At 17.6% G+C, this 16,048-nt stretch overlaps 4 protein-coding genes across 4 annotated transcripts; 1 reads left to right on the top strand and 3 right to left on the bottom strand.

The window, feature by feature from the left end:
• Window positions 1–325: 325 nt before the first annotated feature.
• Window positions 326–2,377, bottom strand: PRSY57_1456000 (hypothetical protein; the record flags this gene model as incomplete). Its single annotated transcript, XM_012910156.2, has 1 exon — window positions 326–2,377. One exon carries the CDS (start codon window positions 2,375–2,377, stop codon window positions 326–328), a length of 2,052 nt encoding a protein of 683 aa, XP_012765610.2.
• A 4,108-nt stretch (window positions 2,378–6,485) lies between these two features.
• Window positions 6,486–8,639, bottom strand: PRSY57_1456100 (V-type H(+)-translocating pyrophosphatase, putative; the record flags this gene model as incomplete). Its single annotated transcript, XM_012910157.2, has 1 exon — window positions 6,486–8,639. One exon carries the CDS (start codon window positions 8,637–8,639, stop codon window positions 6,486–6,488), a length of 2,154 nt encoding a protein of 717 aa, XP_012765611.1.
• A 2,778-nt stretch (window positions 8,640–11,417) lies between these two features.
• On the top strand, window positions 11,418–12,675 carry PRSY57_1456200 (conserved protein, unknown function; the record flags this gene model as incomplete). The annotated part of the gene is made up of 6 exons (XM_012910158.2): window positions 11,418–11,502; window positions 11,785–11,819; window positions 11,986–12,088; window positions 12,204–12,302; window positions 12,414–12,469; window positions 12,610–12,675. 6 exons carry the CDS (start codon window positions 11,418–11,420, stop codon window positions 12,673–12,675), a joined length of 444 nt encoding a protein of 147 aa, XP_012765612.2.
• A 674-nt stretch (window positions 12,676–13,349) lies between these two features.
• Window positions 13,350–15,955, bottom strand: PRSY57_1456300 (signal peptide peptidase; the record flags this gene model as incomplete). Its single annotated transcript, XM_012910159.2, has 9 exons — window positions 13,350–13,859; window positions 13,961–14,026; window positions 14,198–14,248; window positions 14,367–14,497; window positions 14,624–14,699; window positions 15,053–15,161; window positions 15,258–15,346; window positions 15,515–15,627; window positions 15,862–15,955. 9 exons carry the CDS (start codon window positions 15,953–15,955, stop codon window positions 13,350–13,352), a joined length of 1,239 nt encoding a protein of 412 aa, XP_012765613.1.
• Window positions 15,956–16,048: the final 93 nt, after the last annotated feature.

Genomic DNA, 16,048 nt, shown 5'->3' on the forward strand with positions numbered 1-16,048 from the left:
TTTTTTTAAAAAAAGTTAAAAAAAAAAAAAAAAAATAAAAAAAGAATATTTGGAAAAAAAAAAAAAAAAAAAAAAAAAAAAAAAAAAAGTGGAAAAATATTATAATTATAAAAAAAAAAAAAAATTATAATAAAAAAAAAATAAATATGATAATTATTAAAAAAAAAAAAAAAAAAAAAAAAAAACATCACAGTAATAATAATATTTGGAAAAGATCATTGTTGTATTTCTTTATTTCTTTTTTTTATTTCTTTTTTTATATCTTTATATTAATTATTTTATTATTTTATTTTTTTTTTTTTATTTTTTTTTTTTTTCTTCTGGTTTACTTTCTATTATTCCATGTAGATGTTAAGGAAAAATATTTAGCTAATATATCATATGTCTTATTAACTACATAATATTCTGGAAAAAATTGCATTTGTAAAAGTTTGATATCTCCTTGTACCTCTTTAAACATAAATACATATGGATTTTCCCATAGGGATAAATCTCTCGTTTCATCATCCCCTTTATCTAATATATTTTCTAAACCTCTAAGAATACTTTTACATAATTTGACACTTCCGTTATTCATTGGATCTGATTCACTAACCAATTCTAACATATCTGCTATAAGTTGCATGCATATATTTTGTCCCAGCCTATTAGTAGTTGCTGTGCAGGAAATAATATAACCTACTTGTTTTTGGTTAGCTTTGGATAAACAAGCACAGACAGCATATGCAGCTTCAATTTTTGTGTTGAAATCATTATCAGTTTGAAAGATGTCAACTAATAGTGGAAAAACATCATTTTTGATTAGTAGTTCTACTTCTGATGCAGTTTCACAACCTATATTTCCTAAAGCATTACAAGCTCTAGCTCTTGCACCTGGTTTGATTTTTGTATTATTAAGAATTTTTTTCAATGCTTTTATTACATTACATGATATAAGGATACATATTTGTTGGTGATTGGCTGCATAGGCAATTTTTGATATGATAGACAATGCTTCAAAAGCTAGATCTGGATTTGATGATTCACATAATATAACAGCATTGTGCAATATATCTGTTTTTAATAATACATCAATACCGATTTGATTTTCACAAATAGTTATACAAGTTGAACTAGTTAAGAATAATACCTTTTCGTCATTCATTTTGATACATGTAGATAAATAATTTGTAATAACTTCTAATTCTCTTAAGAAAGATTTTTCATATATTTGACATGTAGATACATAAAACATTTTTAAACCATACACTACTAAAGTATAACAAACACGTACACCATTTAAATTAGGTACATTTTCTATAGCTTTTAATAAAATATCTACTATTCCTTTATTATCTATCAAATCATTTTTTAATTTAGAAATATCATATATCATTATAGTTCTTAATAAGGATATTATAAGTTGTACTATTAATGGAGTATATACTTTTTCACATGATTTTTGACATATATTTTTTAACATATATACAGAACATGTATATAATTCATCAACTACATCTTGTTTTATTTTTTCGGTAGACCCACTACAACATCCAAAAATAATTATTAATAAAGTTAAGGCTTCTACAATAATTTCATCATTATGAAAAATATAATTATATAATAAAGCTTTAATTATATTAATTATATTCATTTCGAAAATATCACTTAAATTTATATCTATAACACTTTCTCTTGTTAAACATTTATCTAGTAATTCGAAATATTCATCTACATTTGAAATGCTTTTATAATTTGTAAAAATCATAGAGTTTAGCATCTTTAAATTAATTTGATCATTTGTTGAATAATTATTTAATATACTACTATTATTCATATTATTCATATTATTATTATTATTATATGTATTCGAGAAAAATGTGTTATAATTATTATTATTATTACTATTATTATTATTCATCATATTATTTGGATCATTATTATTATTATTATTATTAATCATATTATTATTCCCATCTGTATTATATAAATCATTTTCATTTTTATCTTGTGTATTTAACATAACGCAACCTCTATTTAATAAATTCTTTTTATAATCATTATTATTTTTATATTTATAATGTAATGAAGCATATACTAATCTGAGTCCTTTTATTTTTTCATCTATTTTTGTACTTTCCAATAAATTACTTACATTCTTTATTATATTAGTACTTATAGAAAATGAATTTTCCATCTGATTAACTAAGATATCTATAGACGCATCATTTTTATTCATACTATTAAATCCTTGGTCATTTTGTCCTTCACCATTATTTAAAAATGATGTACAATTTACACTATTCAAATTCTTATTTAAGTTCATATTATTATTATTATTATTTAAAAAATAAGGCATATTTATAGATGATGAATTATTGAAGTTTGGATTATCCATTTTTTAAACATATTATGTGTATTACATAGTTATGCAGATGCCTCTACGTAATAATTAATGTTGTACCCACCAAAAAAATTAAATAAAATAAAATAAATATATAAATATAAATATATAAATATAAAAATATAAAGATTATATTATAAAATTATAAGGCATATATAAACAAAAAGGCAATATAAGGCAAAGAAAAGATATGAAAAAAATGAATAAACTATATATACATAAAAATAATATATATCAAAATCAGTTTCAATTATATATTTATAACAATTATAAAAAAAAAAAAAAAAAAAAAAAAAAATTCACATATATATATATATATATATATATATATATATATAATATTACCTCATATATATAAATTAATAAATATATACATACATATACACGTTACATACATTTGATTAATGTATATGGGTCTTTAAGTGGTGTACTATTTACATATTATACATAAGGTCTATATATTACCGAAATATTATAATATAAAGGAATTCACAAATAAATAAATTAATAAATTAATAAATAAATAAATAAATATATATTATATAAAATATATATATATATATATATTCATATATGAGCACTGGACGTTTAAAGGTATTTCACCCCATTATAGTTAATGAAAATATTTATTTCCTTTTATATTATTTTTTTTTCTCATTTTTATATATGTATATATATTTTTTTTTTTCATACATTTTTTATATACACAATAAATTAAAACTTTACGATATTATACTATACGTTATACATTAATATAAATAATATATATATAAATATATATAATGTGAAAAGAATATATGGAAAAACGTAAAAAGTATGTAATGAAAAGGTTACATTTTCTTATATTAATTCAGCTCTGATTTATTCTTTCATATTTATATATTATAAAAATACATCATATTTTCACATATCATTATATAAAATATATACGATTATATATATATATATTTAAATATTTAACAGAATATTTTTTAAAAACATAATAAAATAAATATTAAAGAAAAAATCGATTGTATCACATTTATTTACACTAAAAATATAAACAAAACAAAAATAAAGTAAAAGATAAAATTATGAGAAAAAAAAAATATATATATATATATAATATATATTATATATAAAATAAAATAATATTTATGAAAATGAAAAAAAGAAAAAAAGGAACTACTAAATTTTTTACATAATATTTGAAAAATACATAAACCATAAAAAAAATATATATTATATAATTATATATAATAAAATAAATAATACTTTAAGAAAGAAAAAAATTATAATAATAAAATAAATTAAATTAAGGATTACATTTATACATAATATATATAATATACATATATATATATGTATATGATATTATTACTTTTTACTGTAATAATAAAAAAATATATATGTAATATATAATGAGTTTAAATATGAAATATATGTAATCAAATATATATATATATATATATATATATATATATATATATATATATATTATAATTAATATTTGTATATTCCTAAATAATATTAAATATATATTATATATATAATATTATATATATATATATTATATGTATGTATAATTATTCCTGTTACGGTTTAAAATTTTATAAAAAAAAAAAAAATTATACATATAATATATGTAATAAAATAATTTACTTAATGTACATATATATATATATATATATACATACATACATATTTTATATATTTTAAAAAAAGAAAAAATGATAAAATAAATTATATAACTCAATATAAATATAAAAACGTTTTTAAATAATAATTATCTATTATGCTTTTGCGAAAAAAGGGATACATTTAAAAAAAGGAAAAAAAAGAAACTCAATTTTTTTTTTTTTTTTTTAATTTTAATTATGTGTTTTTTGATTTTATATATATATATTATATATATATTATTTGTTTTTTATGTTCATTTATAAGATTATTGTTTGATATATATATATTATATAAAGACAACATATATATATATATATATATATATATATAATACTATTTTAGACGTCTTAAAATGTATTGATTTATTTTTATATGTTTTACTGGAAATTAATATATTATAAATTTATATTTATACTATTTTATTAATTATATGTGCTTATTATTCCTTCCTTATTTCCGTATTAAAACAAATAAAATAAAATATATTCCTACTTTTTATAAATGCTTAAAATAAAAAAGAAATAAGATTAAATAATATATCAATATATATATATATATATGTATATATAGAATATATAACGAATTTCTTGTAAAATTCAAGTTCAGAAATATAAGAATTATAATAAATTGGAATATATTTAATATAAAAAAGCAAAACAAAAAAAAAAATCACTGTTATATATTATGAGATTATATAGAAAGGTCATATTAAAATAAATATATACGCAACAATTACTTTTTTGAGCATATAAGTAGAATGTGTAAATATAAGCATTTCAGTTATATGTTTTATTAAATATATAATTATATATTTATGTTATTTATAATTTTTTATGTGTATGTAATATTTAAAAAAATTGGTGGTTTCATATTTTTCTGATCATTTTATAATTTTTATATAGTAAAAAATTATGAATTTCTTTAAACCTATTTAATACTATGAATTTTTTATTTTTTTCTGAATATAATTATATGTCTATTCATTGTCGAAATGAAATATACATTTTTTTAAATTCAAATATATGAACTATATATATATATATATATATATATATATATATATATATATATGTGGAACATAATATTTTAAAAAGCAAATGAAATTATTTATCTAATTTTTTTTATTAATTAACTTGTTCCAATATATTAATGTGTTTTTAGAATAATATATTAACTTCTATATATTAATTTTATATATTTATCACATTCTATAAATGTAATAAAAATAAAAATATTCATTAATTTATTTTGTCCTACAGGCAATGTAGAAAATGTTTCTTGTTAACAGGTATAAATAGAATAATTAATACATATATAAATTATATGATATATATGGTTGTTTAGAAATATATCAATTTATATATATAAAATATGAGTAGTACATATTTTCTTATCTTATTCTTAAAATATTTCTTTTAAATAATATTTGTATGATCATAAAGTACTAATTTACATTCGGCAGTTTTTTTCAACGTTATGTAATTATTATGATTCGCATTAAAATATTGAGGAGAAAACAAAATTGTTTTATGCATATATTTATAAATATATAAATATATATATATATATATATATATATATGTACAATTTATATTCCTACAAATTAGATTTCCTATGACAGTAAAAACAGTGAGATATTTAAAAATTTTAAATTAAAGGACAGTATTAATTTTTGCCAATAGCAATTATATGAATAAAAGAAAAATATAAAAATTGAAGTTTAAAAATGAGGATAATAATAATAAAAAGAAAAAAAAAAAAAAAAAAAAAACATGAAAAATTCACAATATGCACATTATATGTATATAAAATTAAAAATATATATATATAAACATATATTTGACAATAATAAAAAAAAAAACGGATTAATTCTTTTATGTTTATCTATTTTTCTTTTTTGGTAACATATAAGTGTGTGTACGTACTTCGTATAATATGTAATATATATATATATATATATGTAATTAATAAAAATGAATTAAAAAGAAATTTTTTTTTTAATTATACACATTTTTGTATGTTGAAATCACCATAATACATTTTTCATTTAAATTTAACATTAAGCATTTTAAAGCACAAACAAATATATATATATATATATATATGATATGAAAAATGTTTAATTAAAAATATAATTAATTATTATGAAGATTTAAATTATACAAATAAGTAGAAATATATATAATAACAATGATAATATATTATTAAGAATATAATTAATTTCTTATTGACAATGAAATTATGAAAATATGTATACATAAATATATATATATATATATATATTTATATATAATAATTTTTATTACTCATAACAGTACTTTGAATAATAATTCCTACACTCATTTCTGTATGTTACATATTTGTGACTCAACATTTTTTCTTTTTATTATATTCGATTTGTTCCCTATATATATTTTTATATTGTTCTTGTATATGTAAAAATTTATAACCATATTGGTCCTCCCCTTGTTGATGTAAATTTGGTAGCAATAACATTAGCAAAAACTAAAGATGTAATTGCTGATAATTTAATTAAAATGTTTAAAGATGGACCCGAAGTATCCTTTAATGGATCTCCTACAGTATCACCAATAACTGAGTTTTTGTGAGCATTTGATCCCTTGCAATGTTCTTTTCCTAAAGCACCTGATTCAATATATTTTTTTGCGTTATCCCATGCTCCTCCAGAATTGGTTGATGAAAAAGCTAGTTGAATACCTGATAAAATAATACCTATTAATAAACCAGCTGTTGCATATTTTCCCATAAGCATACCAATTATTAGTGGTGAGAAAACAGAGATTAGTCCTGGTACAATCATTTGTCTTAATGAAGCATCAGTTGATATTTTAATACATTTTTCATAATCTGGTTTTTGTTTACCCTCTAAAATTAAAGGAAATTGTTCTAAGCATTCATTTAATACACTATTAGCTGCTATAGCTACTGATTTCATAGTTAGAGCAGAAAATAAGTAAGGTAACATAGCACCAATAAGTAAACCGATAATGACCCATGAATTTAATATATTTACATGACGTAAATTAGCACTACTTGCATATGCACCAAATAAAGCAAAGGCAACTAAGGCTGCAGAACCAATAGCAAAACCTTTTCCTATGGCTGCTGTTGTATTTCCTGCAGCATCAAGTATATCTGTTCTTTCTCTTACTTCTGATGGGAGACCAGCCATTTCTGCAATACCACCAGCATTGTCTGATATTGGTCCATAAGCATCAATTGTTAAGCAAATACATAAGGTACTTAACATACCTACAGCAGCTAATGCTATACCATATATATCACATAATCCGTATGATATACCGAGTGTTGCACTTAAACAAATGATTGGAATAAATGTACTTTTATATCCTAATGATAAACCATAAATGATACCGGTGGCAGCTGAAACTTTTTGTGTGTTTGCTATTTCTTGTACTGGACTAAAAGAATAGGAAGTATAAAATTCAGTAGTGAATCCAATTATTAATCCAGACCATAAACCAACTAAGGCTGGTACTATAATTTTCCATCTATGTATATCTTTTAAATAATTATATTTTACTAAACTTGGGAAACATAGATATCCAATAGCTAGAATAGCTAGTGATTGTAATACAGTTGATAATAATAATAAATATTTCAATGATTTTTCTACATCTTTTTTATCATTAATTTTAACAGAGTACGTGATAATATAAAATGTTATCATACTGCAAATAACACTGAAACTGACAAATAATAATGGGAACAAAATACAATGAAAGGCATTACCAGGGGATCCTTCAGCAATGGAAATAACTGATGAACCAATAACTAATGCTGCACATAAACTTTCAGCTAAAGAACCAAATAAATCAGCACCCATACCAGCCATATCTCCAACATTATCACCTACATTATCTGCAATACATGCTGGATTTCTAATATCATCTTCTGGGATACCATATTCATTTTTACCTGACAAGTCAGCACCTACATCAGCAGCTTTGGTATAAATACCTCCACCTACTCTTGAAAATAAAGCAATAGATGAACCACCTAAACCAAAACCAGCTATAATTTTATATATTTGATTATCTGGTATTGTGTTTTTAAATACATAGGTTTTATAAACAAAAATTAATAATCCTAAGGCAATAATACCAAAGGAAACTAATGAAAAACCCATAACGGTTCCTGCATTGAGGGTTACTTGGAAACCTTTATCTAAGCTTTTCCATGTTTCGTTTGTTGTTCTTACATTAGCATAAACAGCAATCTTCATACCAATATATCCACATAATATGGAAGTTAAACAACCAAGAACGAAACTAACAGCAGTAAAACTATTAACAAAAAATCCTAATAATATTGAAAATACTATAATAAAAACAGCTAAATATTGAAATTCTTTTTTTAAAAATGCATTAGCTCCAACAGCAATATAAGATGCTATCTCTTTCATTTTCTCTACTGGATTATCTCCATCTTCTAATTTTTCTGCCTTATCTTCTGGTCCTTTAATATTTATATTACTTACCCATATACATTCTATTATGGAAAAAATTAATCCAATAGTAGGAGGGAGAAATAAAAACACATAAAAAAGATCCATTTATGGATATAAATATATATATATATGTATTAAAAAATTATATCTATTATAAGGAATATATATATATATATGAAGAAAAAAAAAAAAAAAATATATAATTATATATAAATATATATATATATAAATATATTTATATTTACCCTGTAATAAATAAATGAATAAATAAATAAATATATTTATATAATTATATAATTTTTTACAGCATCTCAAAAATATATAATATATATATTAAAAATATAAAATTATACTATTTATACGGTGTTGGTGAACTAGTACACTCAAAAAAAAAAAATAAAAAATAAAATAAAAACAAACAATAAATAAAATATAAAATAAAAACGAAAATATAAATGGAAAAAAAATATAAATAAATAAATAAATAAATAAATATATATATATATATATATATATTAATTATTTATTATTTTTTAAAAATTCAGAATTACTTAAAAACTCACATAAATATTTGTAAATATTATCATTTCCATAACGGACTACTTATATATAAATTATATATATTAAAAAAAAAATTAAAATAATTTTTTTTTTAAAACTATATTAATTTTATATTAATAAATACAAAAATAAATATATAGAAATTTACATTTAAAAATATATATAAAATAAATTAAAAATAATATAATTAAAATTTTAAAATAAAAAAAAATAAATAAATAAAAATAAATCTATATGATATTTATAATATATAATACAGTATATATATAATATATAAAATAAAAATAGTTATATGAAAAAAAAAAGAAAAAAAAAAAAAAGTTATGCATATCTAGATACTTATAATATTATATATATAAAATAAATATTAAATATAAAAATTACTTCATTTCAATTAAATATATTTATATATATATATATATATATATATATATATATTATAAATTTATAATATATATTATTTTATATAATGAATTTAAAGTAATAAAAAAATTATATTTATATATATAAATTGGTTCTATTATATATATATATATATTTTTTTTTATTTTATGTAAATATAAAAAAATTATAGTATATATTATATATATAATACATATATGGAATTAGAAAGCCTTAAAAAAAAAAAATAAAATAAAATAAAGTTGTTATTATATATATATTTTATATTTATAATTCATAAAACTATATATATATTAATATATAAATAATATAATAATATTTTGTACATATCCCTATGATGTATGATAAACATATGGTAGTGTACTGTAAATTTATTCTTTTTAAATGCACAAAAAAAAATAAAATATAAACCCATAATTATTGTATATGCGTAAAAATTAAAAAATATCGGGATATTTTAAAAAAAATAATGCATATAAATGAAAGTATAAAAAAAAAAAAAAAAAAAGATGCCATATTATTTATAAAATAATGTATATTCCTTTAAATAAATATATATATATATATATATATATATATACCACAATATTAATAATATTATTATTACATTTATATATATATAATTTATATTATATGATGTGGTAATGGTTCTATAAGAAGTTCAAGGTATATATAAAATAAATTAATAAAAAGTGTACATAATATACATATATAATATATATATATATATATATATTAAAGGAGAAAAAAAAAAATAATAAATAAAATTAAGGGGATTTCTTATATATGTAAAATATACAAAAATAAAATAAATTATTCCTATTTTCTATTAATATGCCAAGAAATGTATAAAATAAAATATCACGCATGTTGAACTAATTTACATTTTTATTATTAACATTTTATCTTTAGAATATATTCTATACATATGCAAAAATAATATTATCTACATTTATAGATATTTTGAAACTTTATATTTTTTATGAATTATTATTATAAGAAAATTATAGAAAATAGAAAATACAGGATTATATATATATAATATATAATATAATAAATCAGAAAGTAAACCCGTATATTATATATTACAACAAATTTTATATTATTATAATATAATACATAATTATATGTATTTATTTTATTTTCATTTTTTTTTTTTTTTTTGGGAAAAATATTATAATTTAAAATAAAAATGGATATTTTTATTATGAATCCTACTTAAAAAGAAAGAACATAATATTGTAAATTATATATCAAGACTTAAAAATTATTTAGAAATAAATTAATATATTTATTATGAAACTTTTTTTTTTAATGTAAAGGTGTTTCAAAAGATTATTACCAGTATATATATATATATATATATATATATATATATATATTTATAGAAGTTAAAATAATTAAAATAAAAAAAAATAAATAAATAATAAAAATTTTATATATGTATTCTGTAATAGAACCGATTTTATTTTAGGTCTGACTTTATTTTTTATTTTATTTTATTTAATTTTTTTTTTTCCCTTTTTCCATTTGTGAAAATATATTTTTTTTAGTAAACAAATGAATATCATATTTTATACTTTTAAACAATATTGTTTGTGTTATATTTTAAATTTATAATATTCATCTATTAATAGAAAAAAAAAATATATATTAACACATATTTAAAATAATTTAAAAGATTGGAATATAAATAAATAAATATATATATATATATATATATATATATATATATAATATAATAAATAAATAAAAAAAGTGGCGTGTATGAATTTTTTTTTTTTTTATATTTTGATTTTTTATTATATAAAATAAATTATTTTTTTATTAATATAACAAACGTTTCTTTATTTATATGACCAAAACAAATGAAGATATAAAATAAGGCAATACTATTCTTAAAATAAATCAAAAACATAAATGTTATGTCAATATGCAACTCTCTATGGTGGATTTTTAATTTTTCATTTGAGAAAAAATTATATACTAACTCCAATATTTAGAAGTATGTATAAAAAAATATTATACATATAAGTATTATATAAGTGTTTAAAAATATTGTATAAATGTTAATGTATGGAAATAATGATGTACTATAATATATATATATATATATTAATCTTTTAAAGAATATATAGAATTAAAATATTTATATTTAAATATGTTGTTATGTTAAAATAATAATATTTGATTTAAATCTATTTTTAAGTTATATATATATATATATATATATATATATATATATGCAAAAGATGATTATATATATATATTTTTTTTAATAACTTAGGTAACAAGATGTCCAAGAATATATCAAAAGAAGCAGTAAAATATAAAATATAATAATAATATAATAATAATAATAATAAAAAATTAACATACATACATAGATCCATATATATATATATATATATATATATATATATATATATATATCTTACAGTTATGTTTTTTTTTTTTTTTTTTTTCTTTTTTCTATTTTCTTTGATAGTTAAAGAATGTTGTGGAATCACTTCCTAGTTATATAAAGAAAAAAAATGAAAGTTTTCTAATCACCTTGCGCGTTAAACCAAACGCAAAAAAAACGTCTATATGTAAATAATATAAAAGAAAAATTTTCATATTTCGTCAATTTAAGATAAGCATATATTCATATATATATATATATATATATATATATATATATATATGTGTTTATTTTTGCTATAGATTTTAATCAGGACAAAGAAGTTTTAAATATAAATATACAAGAACAGCCGGTCAACAATCAATCGAATGTAGCTATTATAGGCTACTTCTCTGATATATGTAAATTGAAATATTAAATATAGAATAAGAAAAAGAATAAAGTAGATGTTTACATATTTCCTCATTCATTTTAATATTTTATTATTTTTTTATTTTATTATTTTTTTTCAGTAAATTTGAAAAAAAGAGATATATCAATAGTATCAGGATTGAAATCAAGGGACAAGGTAAAAAAAAAAAATGAAAAAATGAAAAAATGAAAAAATGAAAAATAATTAATATATTTAATATATAAATTTTAATACTTAGTCATTAACACATTCCAATATTAAATCGAATTAATATATAAACATATTTTTCCACATAGGTTTTAATGGTTTCAAATATTTCTTTAGATGATTTAAATAACAAAATTGAAGAAAATGTTGAGTGATTAATTTTTTTTTGTGATGATATTTAAAAATGTATATAAGTACAGTTATATATATATATATATATATATATATATATGTGTATGCATAAATTATTTTAGAATAAATTTTTTACATTAAAAAACTATTTAAATAAATATATATGTATATATTTTAGTTCAAAATATATAGCATATTTTAGTTTTTTTTTTTTTTTCTTAATTTTAAAATAAATATATTAACATAAAATAAAAAAAAAAAATTTTTTATATGAGGTCCAAAAAAAAATATCAAAAAAAAAAAAAAAAAATATACCAACACATACAAAAAATGGAATATATTATAAATATATATTATATGTACGTATAACAATGTATGAACAAAACATTTAAATGTTTGGTAATGTAAGATGTTATATATAAATATATATATATATATATATATATATATATTTTTCTTTATGTTATATAAAAATTAAAAAAAAAAAAGGAATCCTTTGATATATATTTCTATTTTAAGGGTATTATTAATTTATTATGAGTTGCATTATATGTTATAAATAATTTTTTTTTGTTTTTTCTTGTTTTAAAAAATATATACTATGACTCTTATTATATATACATATATACATAAAATATAATCCAATTTATACACATTATTAATAATTAAAAATTAATAATTAATATAAATTGTGTGTTCATTTATTGGTAATTCTTTTTTTTGCATTTGACACTGGGGTCTCTTGAATTTTGTGGATTTCTTCCTTATCTTTTTTTTTATTCTTACTTGCATCATCTACAGTATTGGATTTGTCTGTAATTTCTTGATATTTTATCATTAATTTAAATTCTTTTTTGCATATGGAACAAGTTAATATGGCAAGTATACATGCCGGTACCAAATAAAGAAGAGCTGGTTGAGGATGTTCAAAATAAAAGAGCATACAATATGTAACAACTAAACCTAATTCATAAAATATTATAATGGTATAAAAATAATATTTCTTGAAAGATTCATGTATAGATATATCATTAAACATTTTCTTTAAGTTTCCTTTATGTATGTTATTCTTAAATAAATAATAATCAAAACGTAAACATAAAGACATCAATATTCCTGGTATAATAATATCTCCTAAACCAAGCATACTGTAATGTACTGGATCACTCGAAACTGGGAATAACAATTTTACTGGAGCTTCAAAAGACTACAAATATAAAATAAATAAATAAATAAATACATATATTTATATATATATATATACATTTATACATATTAATTGTTCTTGTTATAATCTTTTGAATTTACCTTAGCTACTGTAACCATAACATCGTTTCCAAAAACCCAGAAAATATCATATACAAACAAACCGGACTGTAAAATAAAAATTTATATAATACATAAATATATACATATATATATATATATATATATATATATATATATATATATATATATATATATATATATATATATGAATAAATAATCAATTTTCCAAAAACAATATATATTCTCCCATATTTTTGTATATTCTTTTTTTCTTACTAATAATAAGAATCCTATTAAAAAGTTGCTAAGAATTACCAAAGATATGGCCTAACAAAAGAATTAAATAAAATATTAAATTTAATCATATAATTAAAAATATATATATATATATATATATATATACATACATATGTATATACCAATTTCTCATATTTTTTTAAATTACTTGAAAACAAAAAGAAACTGCCAAAACGTTATGTGTAATGAAGTCTTTATAAAATATCCAACGCAATCCTATAGCAAAGCTGAGTATTAAGCAAACTATTTCTCCTTTATTAGTATTGAATACAATAGGTTCTACAAGAAAGAAGAAAAATGAAAAAAATGATAAAATAAATCAAGTAAAATATAAATATATATATTAATGTGAAGAAAAAGGAATGTTCTATGTATTTATAAGGAATTTATTTTTCTTGTAAATACCTTTATATATAAAATTTGGTAATTTGAATGTTTTGACATATTCATCTTTTTTAAAAAAATTTGGAAAAACAGGTTCCTACAAATTAATAATATATATATATATATATATATATATATATATATATATGTAATATTAAAATTATAATATTCATATAATAATATATTTTTGTGCACATAACAGAATAAATGTATCCACCTCATGGAAACTATTATATATACTATCCTAATTAATCACTTTCTCTTTTTATGAAATAAAAATTGTAACTTTTGATAAACGCACAATATGCAATTAACTACAATTGTACGTTTTATATATTATAAGTAAATATAAAATATACCAACCCATATACATATATATATATATATATATATATATATATATATATATATATACATTGTTATTTATTTATATATATTTTTTTTTTGTACCAAGATTGTTGTAAATACACCCTGTAAGGAAAATACACCCGCCAAGGTTAGGTAAAGAGTCAATAATAAATTCACATAAAACGGATCTAGGAACTTATATGCAAAATATCTAAAAGAAAAATAATAAATAAATATATATTTATATATTAATATGTTGTTTCTTATATATTTAATTTTTTTTTTTTTTTTTTGTATTTTATATTACAAAGTAAGCAAAGCTGCAGATCCAATTACTGGAAACATCATAGCATCATAGGCTGTTATGTTGTCTGACTTTTTGGTTTTATCATCAATCTGTAGAATAAAAGATATATATATATATATATATACATATATATACTTTTATAATTATATAATAATTTAACATTATATATAGTAATATTATTCTTTGTTGTTTTATATTTTTAAGATTTCCTTCACATAAATAATTATTTTATATGTTCTTTTTTTTTATTTTCTTACTTCTAATTGTTTCAAACTATCATGACTTCCAATATATATTGTAATGAATGTGTACAAAAACATTTGAGCCATCAAAGGGATTACAACAAACTTAGACAATATTATAGTAAGAACTAAAAAATTAAATGAAAAAAAAAAAAAAAAAAAATATGTTATAGTATAGTAATATTTATATATCATATATTCCAGCAAATAAATGTATTATATATAAATATTTCAATGTCAATAAATATATATATATATATATTAATATATTATGTATAATATAATGCATGTATAATAAATACATACATATATATATATATATATATATATTAATAAATTTTTTTTTTATTTTTTCATTTTACCTATAATAACATAACAGGAATAATAAAATATGGAATTACCCATATTTTCATTCTTCATTTTCTTATTTTTTCCAATTAATTTTAATAAATTCATAGATTTAAAAAAAAAAAAATTTTTTTTTTTTTTTTTTTACTTTTCCCTTAATTATACTAATATATAAATTATTGTTTTTTTAATAGAAATATA

Source organism: Plasmodium reichenowi, chromosome 14 (genome assembly GCF_001601855.1).
Source record: "Plasmodium reichenowi strain SY57 chromosome 14, whole genome shotgun sequence".
NCBI classification, from domain to species: domain Eukaryota; phylum Apicomplexa; class Aconoidasida; order Haemosporida; family Plasmodiidae; genus Plasmodium; species Plasmodium reichenowi.